The sequence below is a fragment of the Gobio gobio genome, assembly GCF_949357685.1.
Source record: "Gobio gobio genome assembly, chromosome: 2".
In the NCBI taxonomy this organism is placed as follows: Eukaryota; Metazoa; Chordata; class Actinopteri; order Cypriniformes; family Gobionidae; genus Gobio; species Gobio gobio.
In genome coordinates, this window is record NC_137098.1 from 72780799 (window position 1) to 72805631 (window position 24833).

Consider the following 24833-nt stretch of genomic DNA (forward strand, 5'->3'; position numbering starts at 1 on the left):
TTAAACTCAGAGTTGGTTGACCCTCCTTATTGAAACAGGTCCCAGTTGTCATGTAAAGTGAACTCAAAAACATAGGAGAGCTGGATCTAGTGATGTGACATTTGTGTTGTTAACGGAGAAATCATGTGACCAATGAAAAACGAGGCCTCGGTTTGTGTGGAATACGTCATCGCTTCGGTCTGAGTGTCGCTTCGGGTTCAAAACTCGCGCCACCTTGTGGTTGTTGTGGCGTTTCAGAGAAGTGTCAGGAGTAGTGTTAGAGAGTTGTCTCATTGGCTATATAGTATTACATTATACTACAGTATACTACATCATTACTATTAGGTGAGATATAGTTTTTCTCTAATAAAGTTTTCCTCTATTATTAGGTGTCCTTTGGCATCTGCTGGAAAGCATGGTTGATCACAGTATAAATAAATAATTAATGAACAGTGTGTCTGACAGTTGTCTTTGTGCAAGTAAAGTCAGACAGAGAAAGATACATATTTTATTTTATACCCAAGCAATAGACAAATGTCTGCTCAGGTCATTGGCTCAGGATTAATGGATTTGTCTACTATTTCTTTGCACAGTAGCTAGGTGTCACTAGTGAGCAATGATGAATGAAGCTTCGGATAATGAACCTTTTGGTGAAGTAATGGGCTGCAAGGTCTCAGTGGTTCAGGAAGCCTCATTTTGCCATCACTAGCTGGATCCAAATGCAGTGAGTTTAATGATAAAATAAACAGAACAAAACCACAGAGATCCAAGGAACAGAATGAGTAGAATCAAACGTATGTCTGTGTAGTACAAGACTCAACAAGGAACACTGAGGTTTAAATACACAAGGGGTAATGGGCAAACAAGACACACCCAAGACACACAATAAACAAGAAAAACTACAAAGGACTACAAAACATGGCGTAAAACAGGAAGTAACACATGTCCACACAAGATCAGAGGGAAAAAATACCAGAAGCATGACAACAGTCTTCCAGTCACAGCCTTTGATGATGATAAAATAAGACATTTCATCTCTCAAGATCTCAGAGTAGGATTAAACTCCACAAACAGATTTACGTATTACTAACTAGTTAAGAATTAGCGAAAATTAACAGAAGTTTATATGTTGATGTTCTATTGAAAAGAATAGTTTGGTTTAAGTCATCATTATGGTGATCAGTGTTTGCCTTAGTTGGTCAGTTTGACTCTTGATCTTTTAATGCTAGTTTTCGTCTGGACTGTGTTTGTAATGACAAGAATAGCCAGAGAAAATGTGACAAGACAATGTTTTAGTTGTTTATCTCCTCTTGTGCTCTTTTTCTCGTTGACTTGAATGAAAGGAATTGAAAATTTGAATTGAAATAAAATAAAGATTTCAGGAATGCTTATTTTATTCTCTCAAACGGGCATCTATCACACTTTGTAAAATAAATAATAAATCCTAAATAGCCCATATAGTCACAAAACTGCTGCTTTGTTCAGTATAGATGTAAAATGTATTAGTCCAATTAATTTGTTCAGTTTAACTCGTTACATTTTTTAACGCAGTTAACGCAGCATTCATTTCCCCCGTCATTCTTTGGCTAGAATTACAATATATGATCATGCTCTTATTCAAGTTAATGCTTTTAAAGTTTTTTTAACTTTAATGCTAGTTTTTATTTATTAATCGCTATTAATTCTAGAAATACTTGTGTGATTAATTAGTTAATATTTTTTTATCGATTTACAGCACTAAAATGTATACCTTGAACCATTTCTAAAGATTTAATTATTCTGTACCTACTTTATTTTCACCTTAAAATCCGTTGGTATTTAAATTTCCTTTGCATTGGGATTTTTAAGTTTGTGAGTTTTCATTATGTGTCTGAAATTGTGGAGCCCTAAAAATGTTACACAGCGGCACAAACAAACTAACAAAAGATGTAATGAAATCTCACCTTCTTTTTCATCTGCCTCGATTTCAACTGAGAAAAACCCTTAAAATGAGAAACACAGAATGATGGGCACTATAAGTAAACTTAAAATTAAGTAAAATCAAGTCATCTTCATTTTTACAGCACTTTATATACAATACTGATTGTTTCAAAGCAGCTTCACAGTAATAAACAGGAAAATGACAGAATCAATGATGCAAATGTCACCAAATATGAGACAAACTCAAATTCTGCTGTAAATTTTAACTTGTCTCATATTTGGTGATGGAATGGTGACGGGATGAAATATCATATGTCAATGCTTTTGGGTTCTCTTGCAAAAGTTTTGGGTTTTGGGATTTTTTCCATCACCGTATAAGTAAAGTATATTATTTTGTAGGGCTTCCTTCGATTAAAGATTTTTCTAGTTGACTGGTAGTTGTTTATTTAAGCCATTAGTCATCTAATCGCTTTTTTATATCTAAGCCATAAATCATAATAATGAGCCTTTAATGGTCTATAATACATCAGCGCTCAAACACACACAAGCTTGCAATAGCACACCGGCAAACGTAGTGATTATAAGTGTGTCATGAAAAAACAGAAGGAGACCGTCTAAACATTTGAACAATTTATTGATAATGTTTTCTGTGTTTTTGGCTGATTAAGTTGACGACACCGACTCATCATCTCCGCAGTGGACGCGCCTATATGCATGTTTCAGGATTACATAATCTGACAACATTTAATTTCCACTTGAATTGGTTTGTTTAAAAGCACATTTCAAGCTTTCTATAGATATATTTTTCATGTCTGCAAGTTCACTGAGACCGAGACGGCAGAAAGCGCATCCTGTGTGTTTTCTTTATTTTACAAAAGCACAACGTTTTGTTGTTATTGTGAGTTTACAGAAATAAAAGTAGACCCTTTACAGTTTGCATCACTCTTATCTGTGACACAAAATAATGGAGTATTTTAAGTTAAATAAAGTGATCGCACCAGCGCACTCTACGCACGAACACTTGGATATGAGCCTAATAAAAGTGCATATTTATCTTGGTTAACATTAGAGCTTTTTTCCCCCGCGACTAATAAAAAGACCAAGCCTCTTCTACTCGACTATTAGGAGGCAGCCCTAGTATTTTGTTAGATTTACAAAAAATTGTTAATTGGGTAATATTCAATGTTCTCTAGAATGATGTATTGTATATTATTGTTCTTCTGTTAGTGATCTACATTCTGTTTCCAGCCTCATCTTTCAGAAATACCCAAGATATTAGAAAAGATGTTTCACTTACCCAGTAAAAGCAACAGACTCCTGAAGAAAACCCTCATGTTCACTTCTCGATTCTTTCTGCTTGTGTTTGAGCACTGAATGAAAGATGTTCCTCTGAGAGAGTGAGAGAGAGAGAGATGATGCAAAATATCAGCTTTACATACCAGTGCGACTTCAGTCAGTCGAGTCACATGATCATCTTTCTCTCTCTTCTCGTTGACTGGAGCTGGAACTTTTTTTAGTTGGATTTTCCTTAGTTGTCAGTTATAATCATCAAAATTTAAATAAATAAACATTTGAAATATATCAGTCTGTGTGTTATGAATGAATTTAATATACAAGTTTCACTTTTTGAATGGAATTAGTGAAATAAATCAACTTTTTGATGACATTCTAATTATATGACCAGCACCTGTATATTTATCAGAATCAGAATCAGAAAGAGCTTTATTGCCAAGTGTGCTTGCACACACAAGGAATTTTTCTTGGTGCTGAAGCTTCCAGTGCACATATACAATACAAACACAACAAGAACATAGTAATACAAATTCTAAGAAAAAAAAAAAATTCAATACTTTTTCAACATTAATTTGGGGTGCAAAATTTTGGTTGATTAAATTCCGTTATCATTGACACATTAACACTGATTTAACGTTGTTTCGATGGTGGTTTTCTATCTGGGTTGCGTCGAGTGTATGATAAGCCCCTTTATGATTATTTAGTTATTGTTTAACTGCCAGTCCAGTTTAAGAAAATCATATACATTTAAATGGACTGCATTTTTTTTTTTTACATTTACATCTAACAGAGCAAGACATTTTACTTATGAACTCATTTGATTGAAGTTCTACTGAAATATGGATTGTACTGTACATGATTTTGTCCCACAGATCTGAAGAGACAGATCGTGAAACTGGAGATGAAATCAAGTGAAAATCTGAACGATCCGGAAGTGATGAACAAGATTTTATCAGAGGTGAGTCTCGCTCTTCTTACCACTGTAATTCCACAGCAGAAATATTTATTTATTTATCTTTATTTGATAGGGACAATGGACAATACAAAATTACCCCAGAATTAGCTAATCCTTCATAATCCATTCATCCTTCATATCCTTCATAAATCTGTTTGTGTTCTTCAGATGAAGCAGATGTGAGAGTGACAGGTCTGTATTCATTAATCCAGTGATTTTGTTTGTTTGGGGGATGGGAATGATAGTGGAGCGTTTGAAGCAGCAAGGAACTTCACACTGCTCCAATGATCTGTTGAAGATCTGCGTGAAGACTGGGGCCAGTTGGTCAGCGCAGGCTTTCAGATGAGCAGATGAGATGCCGTCTGGGCCTGAAGCTTTCCTAGTCTTCTGTTTTTTGAAGACTGTTACGTCCTCCACAGGTAGGTGGTGCGTGTCACATCCACATGGATGGAGGACCCAAGGTTTCCCAGCAGAACATTGCCCAAAGCATCACTGCCTCCGCCGCCACGCCTTCTTCCCACAGTGCATCCTGGTGCCATGTGTTCCCCAGGTAAGCCACGCACACATACCCGGCCATCCACGTGATGTAAAAGAAAAGCTCCAGTAGCTCGTCTGTTTGATCAGACCACACGGGCCAGCCTTCGCTCCCCACGTGCATCAATGAGCCTTGGCCGCCCATGACCCTGTGGCCGGTTCACCACTGTTCCTTCATGACCCTGTGGCTGGTTCTCCACTGTTCCTTCATGACCCTGTGGCTGGTTCTCCACTGGTCCTTCATGACCCTGTGGCTGGTTCTCCACTGGTCCTTCATGACCCTGTGGCTGGTTCTCCACTGGTCCTCCATGACCCTGTGGCCGGTTCTCCACTGTTCCTTCATGACCCTGTGGCTGGTTCTCCACTGTTCCTTCATGACCCTGTGGCCGGTTCTCCACTGGTCCTCCATGACCCTGTGGCCGGTTCTCCACTGTTCCTTCATGACCCTGTGGCTGGTTCTCCACTGGTCCTTCATGACCCTGTGGCCGGTTCTCCACTGGTCCTCCATGACCCTGTGGCTGGTTCTCCACTGTTCCTTCATGACCCTGTGGCCGGTTCTCCACTGTTCCTTCATGACCCTGTGGCCGGTTCTCCACTGTTCCTTCCTTGGAGCACTTTTGATAGAGACTGACCACTGCAGACCGGGAACACCCCACAAGAGCTGCAGTTTTGGAGATGCTCTGACCCAGTCGTCTAGCCGTCACAATTTGGCCCTTGTCCAACTCGCTCAAATCCTTAAGCTTGCCCATTATTCCTGCTTCTAACACATCAACTCTGAGGACAAAATGTTCACTTGCTGCCTAATATATCCCACCCACTAACAGGTGCCGTGAGATCATCAGTGTTATTCACTTGGTCATGATGTTATGCCTGATCAGTGTATGTGTTTTGGGTGCTGCTCTGTCCACTTCATTATACATTACTTTTTCTTCTTATTTCCTGTGGTTTTATTTTATTTGTATGCACATGTTATGGATTCATCTTAATGTGCTTGGCCAACATGGACCATTGCCAAAGTAACTTTATTTAAGCTTTACTTACATCATGCATTTTGAAATGTAGTTTCATGTTGGTAAATTTTACATTTAACAGCTTCTGCTTGAAAATCTGTTATTTAAAATGGATTAGACTCACATATTATAAAGAACAAACTCAGCAGGCTGATCAGATGGACACTTTGCATGTTTGAAGCAAGTTTCGACAATATGCATGATGAGTTCCCCTGGAAGTTATTTGATTAGAAGGCATGTTAAAAAAAACATGATTTTAAGCCACATGTAAATGTTTCCCAAATTTCTCTGTGCCGGCATCTTTGGGTTTGGTGTGTAGCGACGCCAGCAATAAGACCAACATTGTGAGTTTTAAGCGATTTGTCTTTTCAAGATCCACCTACATTAACCTGGCAAGACTCTTATTTATGTCTGATTATAATGTTCATTTTTTTGCCCCATAGACTTGGTTTTCATTTGAGTAGAAATACAACAAATCATTTGAATAGGCAGACAACTCTTTTGCCTACAGTATATGTAAAAAACTTTTGTCATATTTTCTTTGGAAAGAAGCTAAGAAAATTACTTGAGATGTTGACATGAAGATGGACAGTGAAGTGTTAGAATTCGGACCACAAATTATTTTTAGTTGGTAAATTTTTGTCACTTGGCTTTTATCAAACTTCATGTGTGATTTTAGTTTTCAAAACCCTCCTTATGAAAACATTAGAGAGTTGGCAAGAAATCGCAGACTGTGGTGTCAGCATCATTTCCCTTATGGAAAGACAAAAAAACAGTTTTGACAGTTAATCTAATGCTTCATCATCCATCTAAAGTAAAATATTTATTTTAGGGCACAACTTGTTGACAACACAATAAAATGATTAATAATTTATATAAATATATGGTCTAGTTTTATTCATGGTTTTTGAGCACGATGGCAGGTCACACACTTATACAAAGTGTCAAAATTAGCAGCGAAATGCCATAGAAGTTGATTGAACACACAACTTTTATCAACAATATGGGACGTGTCTCTCTATTTCTGTTAAGACTATTTAGTTTACTACCCTAAATGTTTGCATTTAGCACTGTTCTTTACTGCTGCCGTCATTGACCCATTTTTGGTTGGTAGTTAAGAACCACTGATATAGCAATTTCATTGTTTACTTGAACATGTAAATCGTTTTATTACGCATAATTCTTCTAAAAAATATAAAAGTGACTTCATTTAAAACTCAATGTTTTGAGGCAGCAGTGCACTTTCATTACAAAATAAATTAAAGACGTTTAAACAATTCTCTTAGCTATTGCTAGACATTTCAGCCACTTTGTGACATCACACATAACGCCATTACATTAACAGACTGATTACACAAACTCTCATCAGCCTTTTTAAGTATCAGTACATTTGCAGAATACAAACACAAAAACACTCACTCATACACACAATAAACTGCTTTCACAATCTTTCTTATTTTTGTCACTGTGTTCAAGTGCTCACTGCAGATCTAAATGACGTCCAGCTCCACCTCTGTGGACCAAGTGTGCCACACACATCCTGAAAAGTGAAGCTAAATTGCCTTGCCCCCAAGTGGTTAGTCCCAGTATAGCTCATAAAACTTGAACTGTGGTTGAAAGCTGATGACGTAACACCCAGATGGGCACGCCCTCAAGCGATTAGGATTGGTCGATTGATAAGCTTAAATCTGATTGGCTAAAGAGTACGACTGATCCGAGTGGGAGGAGAGTGCTGCCAGGAAAGCCTCACACAAAAACACACACACACACACACACACACACACACACACACACACACACACACACACACACACACACACACACACACACACACACACACACACACACACACACACACAAATCCAAGGCAATTCACATGCAAATGACAATTTGCACATTCACATTCAAGGATGAACTTGTACATTTTAAACATTCTAAAGTTTTTGTGCACAGTTGTATATCTACGAATTGTGCTTTGCATTTGTGAAATGTATTTTATCAATATATAATTTGAGTTTTGTGCACATTAATTGTTTTTTGTGCACGTGGTTTCATGCATGTGAAATTGGCTACACGTGTGCATCGTGTTTTTTGCGTGAATTATTAAGTAGACTATTCTGGCTCTATAGTTTTATGTCATCATTTGTTTTGTTATAAATATACAAGCAGTGAATATAATCACAACAAGATAAGGGACAATTTTGGAGGCCAAAAACACCTGGTGCTGAGACCTTGAGCCTGATCGCAAGAATATGAGCTACACCAGGGGCCTCATTTATAAAACTTTGCGTAGGATTTGCGTCAGAAGTGGCGTGCGGATGAAACATAGGACGTGCGTACGCACAGAAATATTCGGATTTATAAAACCGTGCGCACGCACATCCTACGCAGTTTTCCCTTAATAAATCACAATCAATTCTAAATGTAGCGCAGCTTTTGCGGCTTCATGTCACGTCCATAGTTGCCCATAAATAGTCTGTGAAACGCCCACAAGTTAATATTCATCGATTGCGAAATCATGGCAAACACAGAGAGGAAATTAAAAAAACGTAACTTCACTCAATGTGAAGTAGAAGTTATCGTTGGCGAGGTTGAAAAGAGGAGAAAAATGTTGTTTGGAGGGCACAGTGTGGGCATAACTAATGCCAAAGGGCACTTGAGTGGCAAAAGGTTGCAGACGCCGTAAATGCTGTAGCCTCACAACCTCGGACCATGGCCGAAATAAAAAAGAAATGGTCGGACATCAAAGTCGAGGAAAAAAAGCGTCTAGCGCTCCATCACCAGAGTGCCACGGGTGGAGGAAAGGGGACACCGGAGCTGAGCCTCTTGATGAGAGACTGGCGGCAATTATTGGGGGATCCATATTAATCCCTATCCCTATTAGCTACATGGAAATGGGAAATAGTTCAGAGCAAATGTAATTTCTTGCAGTTTTCTGAATGGTTGAGACATACATCATACGTTATTTTATCAAAAATAAAAAAAACTAAAGGCATATGCATGAATACCATGATTCCATAGCTGATGAATACATTTTACTATGAAAACAACTTTCCTCAGCGGACAATTAATAAATCTATCTATCTATCTATCTATCTATCTATCTATCTATCTATCTATCTATCTATCTATCTATCTATCTATCTATCTATCTGTCTATCTAATTGCATCTATATCTGCTCCGCCAGACGGACACATTGACGAGAATATCAGTTTTGTACATCCATGGAACCTTTTCAATGCGCAAAAGGTTCTTTATAGTGACAAAAGTTTCTTTAGCGAAAAAAAATGGTTCTTTAAGAACTGATCATTGAAAGGTTCTGTGGTGAACGTAAAATTGCCCATCTATGGTATCGCAGTGGAAGCCGTTTTTTTTTTTTACACAAGATAACAACTAATTCTCTCATTAAATTGCTCTTTCTGACAATTTGAAGAATTTTGTTTGTGTAATGATTAAAAAGCAGTCTATTGAATTTAAAATAATTATCAAGACTAAAGATAGCATAAAGCAATTCAAATGGCTACAATCACAGTTTTTCATCTTTATGTTTTATATTCAAAGTCCACGGCATGATGGGCATTCTCTTAAAACTAGAGGAAAATAACCTACCCTAAATAAGCAATTATATTTATAGTTACAGTGAGATGCACATGCACAAGACACAAATCTTAAACAGTGACGATTAACACATTATTTATATGCATTACATTACATATGTGGCCGTGTGAGTGTGTACACTATTGAAGAGACTAAAACACAGCAACACATCAAGTAGAGATTCTTTATTTCCGTCATCATATTTTCAACCTCAAGTTGTTCCAAACCTGTATGAATTTCTTTCTTCTGCTGAACACAAAAGAATGTCATATTTGAAACGACATGTGGGTGAATAAATAATGAAAAAATTCACTTCTTGGTGAACTATCCCTTCAAGATAAATGGTAAAGTCAACTTTCAACTTTATTTATATAGAGCTTTTTACAATGCAGATTGTTTCAAAGCAGCTTCACAGTGTTAAACAGGAAAATAATGCAATAGAATTTGATTCGGCTGTACAGCCGCTCTGGAGAAAACGGTGATGCCATCCAGCTCAGTTCAATTATCATACCGTGACAATGTGGGCAGATCAGTCATTTAGTTTAAATAGTTAGTTTAGTTTACTAATTAGATTCATTTGGATATTTAGTTGAAAAGTGTGCCCCCTAAAATCACTGTTCATTTATCAAAGGAGAAAGAAGAATCTTTTTCTTTCCCCTCAAAATCACAACATGTTTTATAACAAAAAGTGCTCTACACATGTGCAAGGGTGCCCTCTAGAGGTGGGTAGGTACGACCACAGGCCATTTTTGCCCTGGTTTTATATACAACAAATTATACACACATCCTGTTCTTTGTTTTTTACGATGATGAATATCCTTTAAAAAAAAGCTGCATATGGGTTTTAGGAAATATGCACTTATTATGGCTTTATTCACAAAACAACAAAATAAAAGTTCTGTGTGAAGGGAAAGAATAGTTGAATGTAGAATTCTAAAGCATAGCTGAATTTTGTGATTCAGGTCCATTTATACTGTCCTTTTTAATCTTGCTCCTGCAATATATTTATGAAATCCATCCCATCCCTCTGAATCATGGCCCGGGTTCCAGAAACCCACAAAATAGAACTGGAGTCCTATTCAATTATTCCCAGCTGCGGTATTCAGCGGTGACAGGCGGCCTGCTTTGAACACTCAAATGATTTCAAAGTAAACGCACTGGGCCCCTGGACCGCACACCCAGCTAAGGGCATCCGGGGGGGCGCCTGGAGGCAGGGTCCGGGACAGGCAGTGGCTCGCCTCGCAGTGGACGCTTTCTCAAAATGAATGTAAGGTTCTAGTTCTGGCTCTAGATCCTGGATTGCAAGGTTCTAGATCAGTTCCAAGTATGTCTTTTTGCAGTACACAATTCTCCTCACTTTGGATCAGTTTGACCTTTCAAGAGGTCTGTGTGAGAGATTTAAACAAAGCAGACAAAAACATTTCCCCTGCGTTCTAGACTCGTCCTCCTGATATGTCGTTCGGGGGCTCCAGGACTACCAGCACACAGAGTTTGGGGCCCGAACAGGGGCCTTTGACACGTGCAACTTATACCATTCATTTTACATGCGTTTCGTGGACAGTGTCTCGTCACGGGCCCCGGGACGGTGTCCAGAGTTGCGTGTCCTTTTGACCTTTTTTCATGTTAATTGGCCTAATTGGACACCAACAGCCTATGTTGAGCGGCAGAAAAAACAAGGGTCAAAAGGTCACAGCGACTCCAAATTTGACACCGTGGTAGTCCAGGGTAGCCTGGTTTTACCAGACTCTCGTACATTTCATTTGTACATAGAGTCTGGCCACTCTCCATTGACAAGCGTTTACTTCCTTGAAGGCGGGTTCTCTGTTGAAGTTTAAAACTATTGGATCTGCCAAGAGTCACTCTGAATCTGCCTAACCAATCGCTAACGTTTGGTCGTGACGTATGTCACGCGCCGTTCGCCTTTGATTCTCACATTAACTGAGCACACCACCTCAGTATCAGTGATAAAACCTCGTGCATTCGGATTGTTATTTATTCACGGTGGAGGAGAGTTTTGTGATCGGAACGCGCTGCTCTCGTGGTGCATATATCGTGCAATCATAACATGATTGTATGCTGTCAAAAAAAATGTCATATGCTTAGTATGATAAGAATAAATGCTGCCTTGAATAACAGCCCAATTCAAATGTTTACGTGCTTTTCTTCTTTTATTTTTTGAGCGGTGGTGAAATATTTTGCTCTTGTAAACACTTGCCAGTATTTAAAGAAATACAAGTCTAGAAATGCAAATTACAGCTCACGCAACCGCGCAGTGCTCTGAAAGGGTCTATAAAGGATATAAACAGTGAGTTTTGAAGTGATATATTCTTGAAAACTCAGAGATGTGGATTCGGACAGCAATTACATTACCACACGACCTTGGTGTTTGTCAAAAGTCGATAATTCAGCCTGGGTTTTTCTCGCGGGTGGTGGGAGACGGACGGCTTCAGCAACTCCTTCACCACTAATGGAGCGAGCTGGAAAAGACTTTTCCCGGACCACAACATCAGCAGTACAGCAGTGATTGTTCTTGCTCCGTGTAACGGGAGTTCGTTTGTTCAGGGAAGAAGGAGGCGGGAACCGGCGAACGCAACTTTTAATCAAATAATAAACACAAAATGAAAGTAAAAGCGGCAGCCCCTCACGGACGACTGCCGCGCACAAACATAACAAAACCCAACTTAAAATCCAGGCCTGGTCCTCTCTCGTCCTTCACCGGTGTCGCTCGCCCTTATATGCCTCCGTGCTCCCTCATGAGAGGACTCGAGACCGGTGTGTCTCAATCACGTACACCGGTCTCGCTCGCTCGTCCACCTCGCCACACTTTTAACTTCTGGACATTCGTCAGCGCTGCCACACACTCGCATCTTTCTCCGACGCCATTACTGAACTACAACTCAAACTAGCGCACAACATCAACGTCATCGCTCTCAGCCACTCCCTCTGTGCGCTGATTGGACCGGTAAAAAATTGTTCGGGGGAAAACCTAAGCATACACCGCAGTCCCAGACGTAGTACTGAAGGAAAATGAAAATTGAGCGGAAGTACGTAGGAGGGCGGAGCCAGGCTAAGTCCAGGGGCCCCTGGTTCTAGATCAGTGGTTTTCAAACCTGTCCTGGAGGCACCCCAGCCCTCCAGGACAGGTTTGAAAGCCACTGTTCTAGATCCTGGATTGCAGGGTTCTAGATCGGTTCCAAGTATGTTTTTTGGATCGGATGAATTCTCTGAAACTTTTCATTTGATTTTAGAAAACATTTTCACATATGGTGAAGTCCCGCCTTTAACTTATTCGACAGGGTTCCTGTAGGCTGTCTGTGGACGATTCATTAATGGGTCATATTTCATAATTAAAGTAGTTTTATTTGGTACAATCTACTGTACACCAAACAGGGGACAGAATACAACACAATGATGTACATTACAGCTATTAATTATGCATCAGTAGCCTTAAAATGATATGCCCACGGACAGCCTACAGCGGTCCCATCAAATCTCTATGTTAAGTAATAAAGTAATTTAAGTAATAAAACATTCATAATTACGAATTATTACCTATTAATGCATTGACCACGGGCAGCCTACAGAGGTCCCAACAAATAAGTTACAGGTGATTGCTTCCAGTGATTTTGCAGGAAGTGCCCACCTGTAACTTATTCGACAATGTCCCTGTAGGCCAGGGGTGTCCAATCCTGATCCTGGAGGGCTACTGTCCTGCAAAGTTTTGCTCCAACCCCAATTAAACACACCTGAACCAGCTAATCAAGTTCTTATTAGGCATACTAGAAACTTCCAGACAGGTGTTGAGGCAAGTAAGAGCTAAACTCTGCAGGAAAGTGGCCCTCCAGGACCGAGTTTGGACACCCCTGCTGTAGGCTGTCAGTGGACATGCCATTTTAAGGTTATTGATACCCCCTTGACAAGTAAGCACCTGTGAAGTTTCAATTGAATAAGTTGCACATGGGCGGTGGAAAATACAAGGGTCAAAAGGTTGCAGCGACTCCAAATTTGACACCGTGGTAGTCCAGGGGCCCCTGATTCTAGATCAGTGGTTTTCAAACCTGTCCTGGAGGCACCCCAGGCCTGCAAATTTTGTGTGTCTTCCTCATTTATCAATCCTGATTCAACTCATCAGCTCGTTAGTAGAGACTGCAAGAACTAAATTGGGTGTGTCTGATAAAAGGGAGACATACAAAATGTGCAGGGCTGGTGTGCCTCCAGGACAGGTTTGAAAGCCACTGTTCTAGATCCTGGATTGCAGGGTTCTAGAACGGTTCCAAGTATGTTGAAACTTTTCGTTTGATTTTAGAAAACATTATTACATATGGTGAAGTCCCGCCTGTAATTTGTCAATTATGCATCATTAAAATGCCTTAAAATGACATGCCCACGGACGGCCTACAGAGGTCCCATCAAATCTCTTTGTTAAGTAATAAAGTAATTTAAGTAATAAAACATTCATAATTACAAATTATGACCTATTAATGCATTGACCACGGGCAGCCTACAGAGGTCCCGACAAATAAGTTACAGATGATCGCTTTCTTTGATTTTGCAGGAAGTGCCCACCTGTAACTTATTCGACAATGTACCTTTAGGCTGTCAGTGGACATGTCATTTTAAGGTTATTGATGCATAGTTATGAGCTGTAAAGTACCCCAACATGCTCCATTGTCTTCCCTGTGCACTGTACTCTGTTTTAAGTAATAAAACATTTATAATTATGGATTATGACCTATTAATGCATTGACCATGGACAACCTACAGAGGTCTCGTCAAATAAGTTACAGGTGGGACTTACCCAACTGTGGTGAAGTGTTACAGGGAAGTTTTACAGTTGATTTATCAATCCAATGTTCTTTAGCAGTCACCCATACTGCCACCTTTACTGCACTAGCCCCACCATTTCTGGCGTTAATGACTTGGAGGGAACCAGCTACTAGATGGTTCGATTAGTCTTTTCGGCCCTATACCCAGGTCAGACAACCAATTTGCACATCAGGACTGCTACGGGCCTCCACCAGAATTTCCTCTGGCTTTGCCCTGCCCAGGCATAGTTTACCATCTTTCGAAGACCATCGCATATGCTCTTGCTCCACCTCCCTGATGGTGCGGGAGAGATGGGCCAGTGGTGCGCCCCCCTCCGGGAAGGGGGAATCCCACCTGGACCAGCGCATGCCGGCCTTCACCTTCATTGAAGCGTGGGCGCTCGAGGACACCCTTTGCTCGCGCATGTGTTAGACTCCTTGGTCCATGGACGGGTTGGGTGTGTGGCCGACCTCGCCGCGGACCTCGAGCACCTGTGTATGAGAGCTGTCAGAGGCGGACTGGGAACAGCAAGGAACCCTGTCCCTCCCCTGCCGCCTGCGGGGGACGTCACGAGAAAAGAAGGCACGGAGGCAGGAGAGTGCTGTAAAGCTTGGGGCCGGAGCCCCGAGCCACCTTCGCCCCCGGACCCTTCCTAGCCAAACTGGAGCCGGTCACTGCGCACCACCGTGGAGGAAGTGCGCCCCGGTCAGGGGTCCCCCGATCAAGGGATTCTTGCTGACACCTGCCGGGCCGACCCGCCTGCTGGGTTGAATCCTCTGGGCGGACCGTGCAGACCCCACCCGTTTCACGCCCTATTAAACTCTCTCTTCAAAGTTCTTTTCAACTTTACCTCACGGTACTTGTCTGCTATTGATCTTGTGCTGGTATTTAGACTTAGATGGAGTTTACCACCCGTATTCCCAAGCAACCCGACTCCGAGAATAATCGTACCCCGGCGGGGCGGGGGCCTTTACCGGCCTCACACTGTCCACGGGCTAAGACTCCATCTGAAGGACTTGAACCCCCGGCCTACACCTGGAGAGAGCGGTCTTCTGTACGCCACAATTCCCTCACCCCAGCTGGGGGACGGGGATTCTGCGCTCGGCTCTTCCCTCTTAAATCTCTCAGTGGGTCTCTCTCTCTCCAGTGGATTCTCTCTGTGAAACTTTGGACTTATCTGCTGTCAGCGTGTCTCGCCTTTAGACTGGAGCTGGCATCTTCATCTTCTCTCGGTACTGTGTATCTTGTGAACAATTGTCTCTTTTTCTATGTTGCTCATCGGTGTGTCTTACCTTTAGACTGGAGCCGGTTGAACGTTCATTGTGTTCCAGAGAACACCGCATATCCGAGTTTTCTACCGCTGATCTGTGAACCGTGGAGGACTGTACCATGTGACTGTTTACCCTGAGAAGCGGATGGGAATTACTTCTGAGCTCTCTGCTGTCTGTTCTCATCTATTAATAAACTTGTTTAACTTGCATCAGATTCCTCAGTCTCGTCCCTCACAGGTGGTCATTTGAATTGATAAAAATCCCCACAAAGAAACAGGATATGATGATGAAGACATTTATTAGATTTCTTTGGGACAGTTTAATTTTATGAATACATCAAATTTGTCTGGATAATACACCAGACTGACACCCCTTAAATCATCACAAGGCTCAAGCTGGACTTCAGTTTGAGCTTCACAAAGGTTTGCTTTAAACAGGGACCTGAAAGACACACACATGATGTTACTCTCTATTGTTTAGATCAGTGGTTCTGATGGGTCATAGACAGCAGGAGAAAATAAAGATAAATGCAACTAATCATATAATCATGCATTTTTAAGATTCAAAAATATATGATTGAATATTAAGCTTTTGGCATCAAAGGCTGTGCGTCTATTATATCTACAGTATTCTGGTTAAAATTCACCTGTCACTTAAGCTTAAACAGATGCAACTTGGACAGATCCCCAAAAAACACATCAACAAAACTACACAAAGTAAAACAAAATATGACCCAGACACCATTAAATACAGGTTCACTAGCAGTGAGGACGAATATGGTTTAGTGTCGACTACATGTGTTTTATTGACTGCTGAGAGCATGTATAATCAATAAAGAAATCAATAATAAATGGACATATTTCAACATATTTGGATCAGCCCTTCTCCATAGACCTCCACCTCACACAGAGTGAGAATCCTCAAATCTCCAGGAATGATCAGGTTCACATATCGACCCTCCATACCTTTACAGGCGTAGGTGGACGAACCACCAGCTGGAATACTAGAAATCACAGCACATCTATAGAGAGACAGAGAAAACTTCATTTAGACTTTATTCTTTCTGCACTTGTGTTTTCAGCCTTGAGGAATCAGGGATTTCTATGGATATTAAGCCAATGAAAGAGGGTCTCACACGAGATTGTTGTTGCCATTATTATCCAAGGAGTTTCCGATGCGAATCTCTGCTCCGTTTATTCGTTCCGGACAGCAGTCTAGCCTGTTAGTGATGACCACTTTACTAACTCTGTAAGTATCACGCAGATCCAGCCTCCACCATGGGTTAGTCTGAATATTAGTTGATGAGCACGCTAACGATGGTTGTGGGAAACCTGGATTGAAATCAATGGCTTGTTCAGCGATCCAGCTGTCATTGGTTGATGACTGTGTGACGATTCCTCCTGCTGCCAAATTACCTGTAAAATGACAGTATCAAGATATATTTGTGACCCGGGCTGGCATAATAAGTAAATGAGCAAATTTTCAATAATTAGTTATTCTCTATTGAAGAGCCTGTAAAATTATGTATGATTTGTTGGAATCAGACAAAAAATTCATGAGCTACACCAGTTTGAAATAAATAGAGTCAGCAAAGTCAATTTTGAGAAAAATAGAGGTAAAGTTTTCTAAAGTTTCCAAAACAAAATCAACAGCAACCATACCTTAAAATCCCTGGTAATAACACCTAATTTGTCTCACACCAAGTCAAAACCAATCGTCTATAGGAACAATATATATTCAACTTTTTCCCCACGATAGTACATTCTTTGATTAACATTAATGAAACAGACAACCTATATATTAAGACCTACTGTACCGCACGGGTCTAATATAATGATACACATCAGATGCTTTTCCCTGACAGTTAACCAAACGTTCACTTAAGACATAACAGATAATGTGTGCGTGAATACTCGCCAAGACAGATATTTTGAAATACTGTAATTCTGTGTATATGGGGATCAGGCACTGTCTAAGAGGCATCTTTGTGTGCACGCTTCAGATGTGTCAGTCAGCGTGAGTAAGATTGTTTTTTTTACTTCAGCATCTGATTGGGTTTCCAGGCGAGACCACATGACGTCAGTCCGACGTAACTTTGAACGTGACTGACTGAATGAGAACATGGTGTCGGCCACACATCTGTTTTATTGACTGCTGAGAGTAGTATAATCAGTAAAGAAATCAATAATAAATGGACATATTTCAACCAGGGGCACAGGAAGTGGGGTTGGTGCCCCTGGTTTCAAAGGATTGCAAATGCAATGCAAATTTTTGTTCATTTACATTTATTCATTTTTAGAATTTAGTAATTTATTTGTAATAAACATTTTAAGTGGCCCATTAAAAAGTATTATTTATATGTTGAATTATGTTCTTAAAACATACATGAGGTCATATTGTGACCGTTGCTGTGTGTGTGTAGAAAGAGCGGTAATATTTCCTCCAGTGGAGAGAGAGCGCCTTTCTGATTCCGTTCATTTCTAAAGCTCATTCCGCTGAGCGCCGCGCGCTCAACCCTGAACTCCCTTTGTGAAATGCTGGATCAAATATAGGCCCATCTGAAATAAACAGAGGTGAGTAGAGTAGCCAAATCTGTACTCAAGTAAAAGTACAAGTACTTACGGAAATATTTACTCAAGTAAAAGTAAAAGTTACGTCGGCTTCACACCGCACACCCAAACAGTGCGTTGGCAGGGCAGAAGTAGTGTGTATGGAGAGCGGGAGCCGCACACGCCCGTTGTGCATTCACACACTGGCAGCGTTTGTCTCACGCAGCTGAACCGTGGCGTGTGTATTGCAAATACAGACGAATATCGTCCATTATGTCACATTTTCCGGTGTTCTCCTCCGACCCCTGTCTGTCTCATGCTTTGATTAATGATGGGCAGCATATATCTGCAGCAAATGCGACCGTGTCTGTCCCAAACACACATGCATATAACATGTTGTAGTTCACATGATAAATGTAACATTAAAGGTAAGATATACTTCTAGTTTTAATCATTTAAACAGGCTTTTGAAGTTTGGGCATAAACTCCTGACAGTGATGTGTTTTCGTGTATTTTATTTTTAAAAATTCACAGCGCTGGATGTCATATGGTGATTGTGAAACACACGGAACACTTCACTACATGATTTCATGGTAAAATTAGTTATTTTTCATGTTAATCAATTTTGATCAGAACAATGCACTGTGGCTTTAATTCAGCCTGAGCAGCACGGCAAAAATAGACTTGGCGCTGAAACGATCGCGGCAGTGCTGCTTTTGCTCTGCTCCTGCTACGCGCTGCCGCCTCTGCGTGTGGTGTAAATGCACTAATCTGTTAACATGGGCGGCAAAAAAAATATGTGCTGCTTACGCCCTGCTAACGCGTGCAGTGTGAAACCGGCCTAATAATCGTAATAGTTACTTGAGTAAGAGTAAGAAAGTATTCTATGAAAAAACTACTCAAGTAGCTAGTTACTTTCGATCTGATTGATAAGAAGCGAAAACCCTGAATTTCAGACTACTTGGAGAGCTTTCACACACCTCTCGGTAACACTTTACAATAAGGTTGCATTAGTTAACATTAGTTAATGCATTAGTTAACATGAACTAACCATGAACAACACCTCTGTTCAGCATTAGTTAATCTTTGTTAAAGTTAGTTCATAAAAATTCAGCTGTTCATGGTTTATTCATGTTAGTTCACAGTGCATTAACTAATGTTAACGAGATTTTTAACATTAACAAAGATAAATAAATGTGTATAAATGTGCAAATAAGTGCAGTTAACCAGAGCTCTTTTTAAAACATACTTTGTTCTTATATTTTTATAATTATTGCATTCTTTAAATAGGAATAAAATACAATGTCGTTTTTATTCGTATGTATTTTCTACACTTCAGACAGGTGTCTGCCCGGATTAGTGCATAAATGCAAGACGTCACATTAGGCTATTCAATTTGTTTTGTTTTGTGAAAATAAAGGATATGTAAATGTGCAGATGTGAATGTTTGTTTGTGGACATGTGTTGTTTGGAGGATTCAAACGATTTGTCATTGCTTGCACAAGAGCGCATTTGAGGAAAACACCCGGACAGTGTGTGAAATAGTATTACAATAAGGGAAAAGTGACCATAGTTACCAAATTACCATTAATAGTGTTCAAATATAGGCATCATTGTGACACTTACCGCTACACGTTTTTTTCAGGTTGGAGCTGGAAATCTTGTATGTTGAGATGTCAGTTCGTTTTGGTGCACACACATTATGAAACTATTCTTTTTGACATCTTGGAGTGAAAATATAGACTGAACTTGAGGCCACGGGTGATCTGCCTCCCGTAGCTCACACACATCTTCCTCTGCTTCGGCCATCATCTTCCGACTAAACGCATGCTAATTATAAGCGGGTGATGCGTAGCCACCTCTCGAGAAGCAGCCTCTCCAACGTTTCGCGAGACTTGCGAACAAGTCATATTAACTTATTTAAAAAATATTATATAATTAAATTTACTCAAGTAAATGTAACGAAGTAAATGTAATTAGTTACTACCCACCTCTGGAAATAAATAGTTAGGGCTGCCCCTGATTAAAGTATTTTGTTGTTGTTTTTTTAGCTTAGTAGTTGTTCATTTAAGTCGTTGTTCACACGGCGCTGGCGCCTCCATGTCATTGTCTGCTATATTTGCTTATTATTTATTAAATCCGGGCAATTTGGTTGATAAAACATTATTTAAAATTAAGATACAATTTATACAAAACGGAATTCACTTTAAAGAAAGGCATTCAACAAAACAAAACTTAATGAAGTGTTCAAAATCATTTCTGACCCCTGTGTCTTCCGACATATTATGCATCTTATGTGTCCTGTTCACTTGTCAACATAAATTAAATTAAAAAATAACATTATAATATTTAAACTGAAACTAAATACCTGTTTTAATGGCTACAAGTATAGTAGGCTACAGTACAGAGGAATATCATGTCGGAGCGGAATATGAGCGCACGTCGTTTTACCGGTGAGCAGTTCATGAGTGAAGCTCCGCTTTGCTGACATGCTCTGGTAAGGTAGGCAGGTTTTTTGCGTTCATTTTTATTTCCTGTAGCTGTGCAGGCTCTTTTATTGTATATGACTGTGTAAACAGCTCAGTAAACCTTTTATTTAAAGGTTTAATGTAGGCCACAGTCCATTGCATTACGATTGCAAGAAGAATCAACATTGTGAAAAATGTGATGTGCAGTCAAATCCCGGTGTGTGTGCTGTTTAAACGAGTGTTCTCATCAATATATTTGTTGAGCTTTTGTGTTTTATAGACTCGATTTTGTTCGAAAAATGTGGTGATTCGCCCCCCCCCCAAAAAAAAAACAGCACCCCCAACCTAAAACATCTTCCCGTGCCCCTAATTTCAATATAGTATGTTTGATCAGACCTTCTCCATAGACCTCCACCTCACACAGAGTGAGAATCTTTGAATCTCCAGGAATGATCAGATTCACATATCGACCCTCCATACCGTTACAAGCGTAGGTGGACGAAACACCAGCTGGAATTCTAGAAATCACATCACATCTACAGAGAGACAGAGAAAACTTCATTTAGACTTTATTCTTTCTGCACTTGTGTTTTCAGCCTTGAGGAATCAGGGATTTCTATGGATATTAAGCCACTGAAAGAGGGTCTCACTTGGGATTGTTGTTGCCGTTGTTATCCAAAGAGTTTCCGATGTGAATCTCTGCTCCATTTATTCGTTCCGGACAGCAGTCTAGCCTGTTAGTGACGACCACTCTACTAACTCTGTAAATCTGACCCAGATCCAGCCTCCACCATGGGTTAGTCTGAATAGTGGTTGATGAGCACGCTAATGATGGTTGTGTATAAAAACCTGGATTGAAATCAATGGCTTGTTCAGCGATCCAGCTGCCATTGGTTGATGACTGTGTAACGTTTCCTCCTGCTGCCAAATTACCTGTAAAATGACAGTATCAAGATATATTTTATTTCATTAGCATTTACTTTACTTTAGGAATGCACTCTATGGCCCCGATCACACAGAATGCGTTTTTGCAGCGAGAGGCGCCTTTTTTTAATAGATTTCTTATGGCAGAGAGCGTTATGCGCGCTGCTTATGCGCACCGGGTGCCTTGCGTTTTAACCGCCTGCTGTGCCTCTCGTTTTAGAAGTGTAGAGTGCTCTGAGCGCCTGAAGTTGAAAAAAAATCAACTCTGAGCGGAAAAGCGCCCGACGTCATTGCGTTTTTTTTCTATTGTCCAATCGAATGAATGGAGAGGCGGGCCTTACGTTGTGGTGACCGTTACCTTGATGAGACTGACAGGACAGCTGATTCAGAGGTTTCTTAGCAACATAAAAAAAAATGCAGCGCACTGCTATTTTCTAAATTGAAAAAGGTCAACCAATAAAAGGCAGTGCAGAGCGCCTCGCGGTTTTGAACCTGTAAAACACGTTCTGTGTGATCGGGGCCTATAACTATATTAAAATCAATTGAATGCAGTCAGAATAGCTTCAAAAAGTCAAATGGGAAAAATAAAAGGGTTTAGAACAGGTTGTTATGAATTACCTGGATAAACCACATAGATTTCCACCTCAGCGAGAGTCAGAATCTTATCATTTCCAGGAATAACCACAAATACATACTGTCCCGCCATCCTATTACACGAGTAGCTGTAGGAATCTCCTGATGGAATACTAGAAATTATAGCACATCTGGAGAGAGACAATAGAGTGAGTTGCTTTTGCTCATTATGACTTTGTTAAATATTAAATATACTGTATTAAATATGCTGTATATTTTATGGTTTGATATTTCCCCAACTTATGTACAATATGATGACAACATTTTTTGTTTGTGGCTAGCTGCAAATGCAATTGAAATGTGCAATTATTTGCCATGCTAATAAAGCTTGTTACAAATATTATTGTCGAATTTTGTAATCTCCGGTTCCTGTAGTGTCGTGTGGACGGTGAAATCTGAGATTTTGGCTTGTTGCGTCAGAAGCGGAACCGGCAATAACCTTTTACCAGGCTTCTGATTGGCCAACATGGCTTTACGGTTAGGGTTATATTGCCACCTGTTGATTTTGCATGCTCTTGACAGTGCTTCATAGCGTGTTTTGCATTTTAATGTGGATGCAATTTTTTTTTTTTTAAATGGAGGAGGGGAAACCTCTGTTTATAAAAATACCTGTGTGGACTAGGCCTAAGCCTGTTCTGATTATTCCTGAGTGGTTTTAGTTAGTGTGCGTCAATGATGATATGTAAGTCCACTGTTTTCTATTAAAGTCACTTGTTTCAGTTACATTGCTAAATGTGATATGTGAATATTCATCCTAATGCTAAGCTAATCATGACTGGTAGTGAAAGACATCATCTGTATAATGTTTGTTTAGCGTTAAGTGACAATTCATGCCGTAATCATTTAATTGTTGCAGTTGATTACTTTATAAAGAGAATTGTTGTTCTATTTCTAATAAATATTACCCTAATATTATTCTAATATTGTTCTATTATCCTAGCGTGTGAGCATAATGCTGTACTATTTGTGATAATATTGCAGTTAGTAATTTATTCCTCCTTTCTGTTTATTGTAGAAACACACCCGTACCTAATGCATATTGTGTAGATTGGAACCAAAGAAAAGGACTGTATGCCATACCGTGCTGGTTACTGATTCTGTATCTTAATCATTTATGTGAATCTATAACAACCTGATTATGTCTTCCTGAGTCATGACTGACAACCTGTAGTGAATGCAACATATTACCAGCTAACAGAGTCATTCCTATCACTTGAAAACAGTTATTTGAAATTGTAATAATATTTCACAATATTACTGTTTTAACTGTATTTTTGATTAAATAAAGGCAGCCTTGGTGAACAGATATATTTTTTAAAAACTGTTTGCTGAAGTCTCTGATTCATATCAACAGGATGTTTTGCATAACCGGTCAGAGTTATCACCAGTGAACAGTGGAGGCAAACAGTTAACTGGTTCTAAGATAGCAGCCAACTGGACAGAATGTCTGTAAATAAGAATATATCAGAAAGACTCACATGGGGTTCCTGAAAACATCTGAAGAAATGTTTCCGACCCGAATCTCTGCCCCGTTTATCCTGTCGCTGCAGCAGTCTGTTAGTCTGTTAGTGATGGCCACTCTGTTCACGATGTACACCTTCAGCAGATCCAGCATCCACCACGGGTTGCTTTCTGACTGTGTATGCATGAGGGTCTTGAGATCCCTATCCAGAACGTTTTGGGCAGAACAGTTGAAATCTACCGACGACTGGCTGGGTGTGCCCCATCCTGCTCTGTTCGCTGGAATATGTTCAAGTGAAAAACAGTGTGTATTGTAAAAAGTGCTATACAAATAAAACTGTGGAAGAGAATATGACCTGAGGACTGATGGGATGTAGTTCTGCTCCACTTCACAGACTATGAGTGGAAGGAGAATTTTAGAGTAAATCATTTATGACATTTTATTTAAAGGGGTCATGAACTGGCTTTTTTAAATATATTACACTGTTGTCTGAGGTCAACTTATTAGGTTCGCATGGTTTTTACTATCATTTTGCGCCCGATCAGTGGATATAACCACGAACCATGCATCACACACACACACACACACGCACGCACGCACAAGCCTCACTGCAGAGTCAGATCTGGCCCAGTCTGATCACGAATCGCAGCACAATGAACCAACAACACCACAAATAAAGGATTCTCCAGCCTGTGACAGCGTGCTAGTTCAGCTCATAGGACTTGATGTTAATATCCCTTGTAATCAGCACTTCCTAGTTTTTAAGTGGGGAGAGGGGTAAGAACGTCATCAGGGTCTTCAGGTGGGCACCCTCCTTCACCAGTGTTTCGTTGATAGGCCCACGACACCTCCAGAGGGCTCAACGGCAACACCTGGCGTCCCAGGTGAGCCCCCTTCTGCTTTTACCCCTCCTTGTTGTTCTTTGCAGCCCAGTTAGGATCCTTCCTCTTTATCCATATCCACCTGCTGCTTCGCTCTGCTGCCTCCGACATTGATCTGATGGCTTTCCTGAAGGCCTGTCCCCGAACTCCCACTCCATTCAGGAGCCTGGCTATGGATGTGGCCACAAATCCTCTGCAACCAACCTCTACCGGAAGTACCTGTGTACACCAGCCTAGTTGTTTTGCCTCCAAAGCTATCTCAGTGTACTTCAGCTTTTTCCGTTCATACGCTTCTCCTATTGCAGCCTCCCATGGTACAGTTAGTTCCACGATGAACAGGGACTTCTGTGAAGATGACCACAGAACAAGATCCGGCCTGAGATTGGTGTTTAAAATCTCAGGTGGAAACTTGAGTTGCTGATCTAAGTCCACTTGCATTTTCCAGTCCCGTGCGGCATCTAAGAGGGTGCTTTCCAATCTTGCGGTTGGTTTTGCTGGGCACTGCCCTGCTGTCACGAAGGGGATAGTGGATGAGTGACCGGATGTTGGG

General features: G+C 40.4%; 2 protein-coding genes across 2 annotated transcripts in view; both read right to left on the reverse strand.

The window, feature by feature from the left end:
• The window catches only part of LOC307118700 (uncharacterized protein), a gene marked incomplete at its 5' end in the record, with an annotated part of 30370 nt that extends 27137 nt beyond the window's left edge, over positions 1-3233 (reverse strand). The window contains 2 exons of the mRNA XM_079804422.1: positions 1923-1961; positions 3197-3233. Coding sequence (XP_079660548.1) covers positions 1923-1961; positions 3197-3233 — 76 coding nt within the window. The remainder of the gene's footprint in view (positions 1-1922; positions 1962-3196) is intronic.
• Positions 3234-15739: 12506 nt separating this feature from the next.
• LOC307118711 (fucolectin-like) lies at positions 15740-23588 on the reverse strand (the record flags this gene model as incomplete). The annotated part of the gene is made up of 5 exons (XM_079804433.1): positions 15740-15807; positions 20780-20919; positions 21034-21316; positions 21926-22071; positions 23419-23588. 5 exons carry the CDS (start codon positions 23586-23588, stop codon positions 15740-15742), a joined length of 807 nt encoding a protein of 268 aa, XP_079660559.1.
• Positions 23589-24833: the final 1245 nt, after the last annotated feature.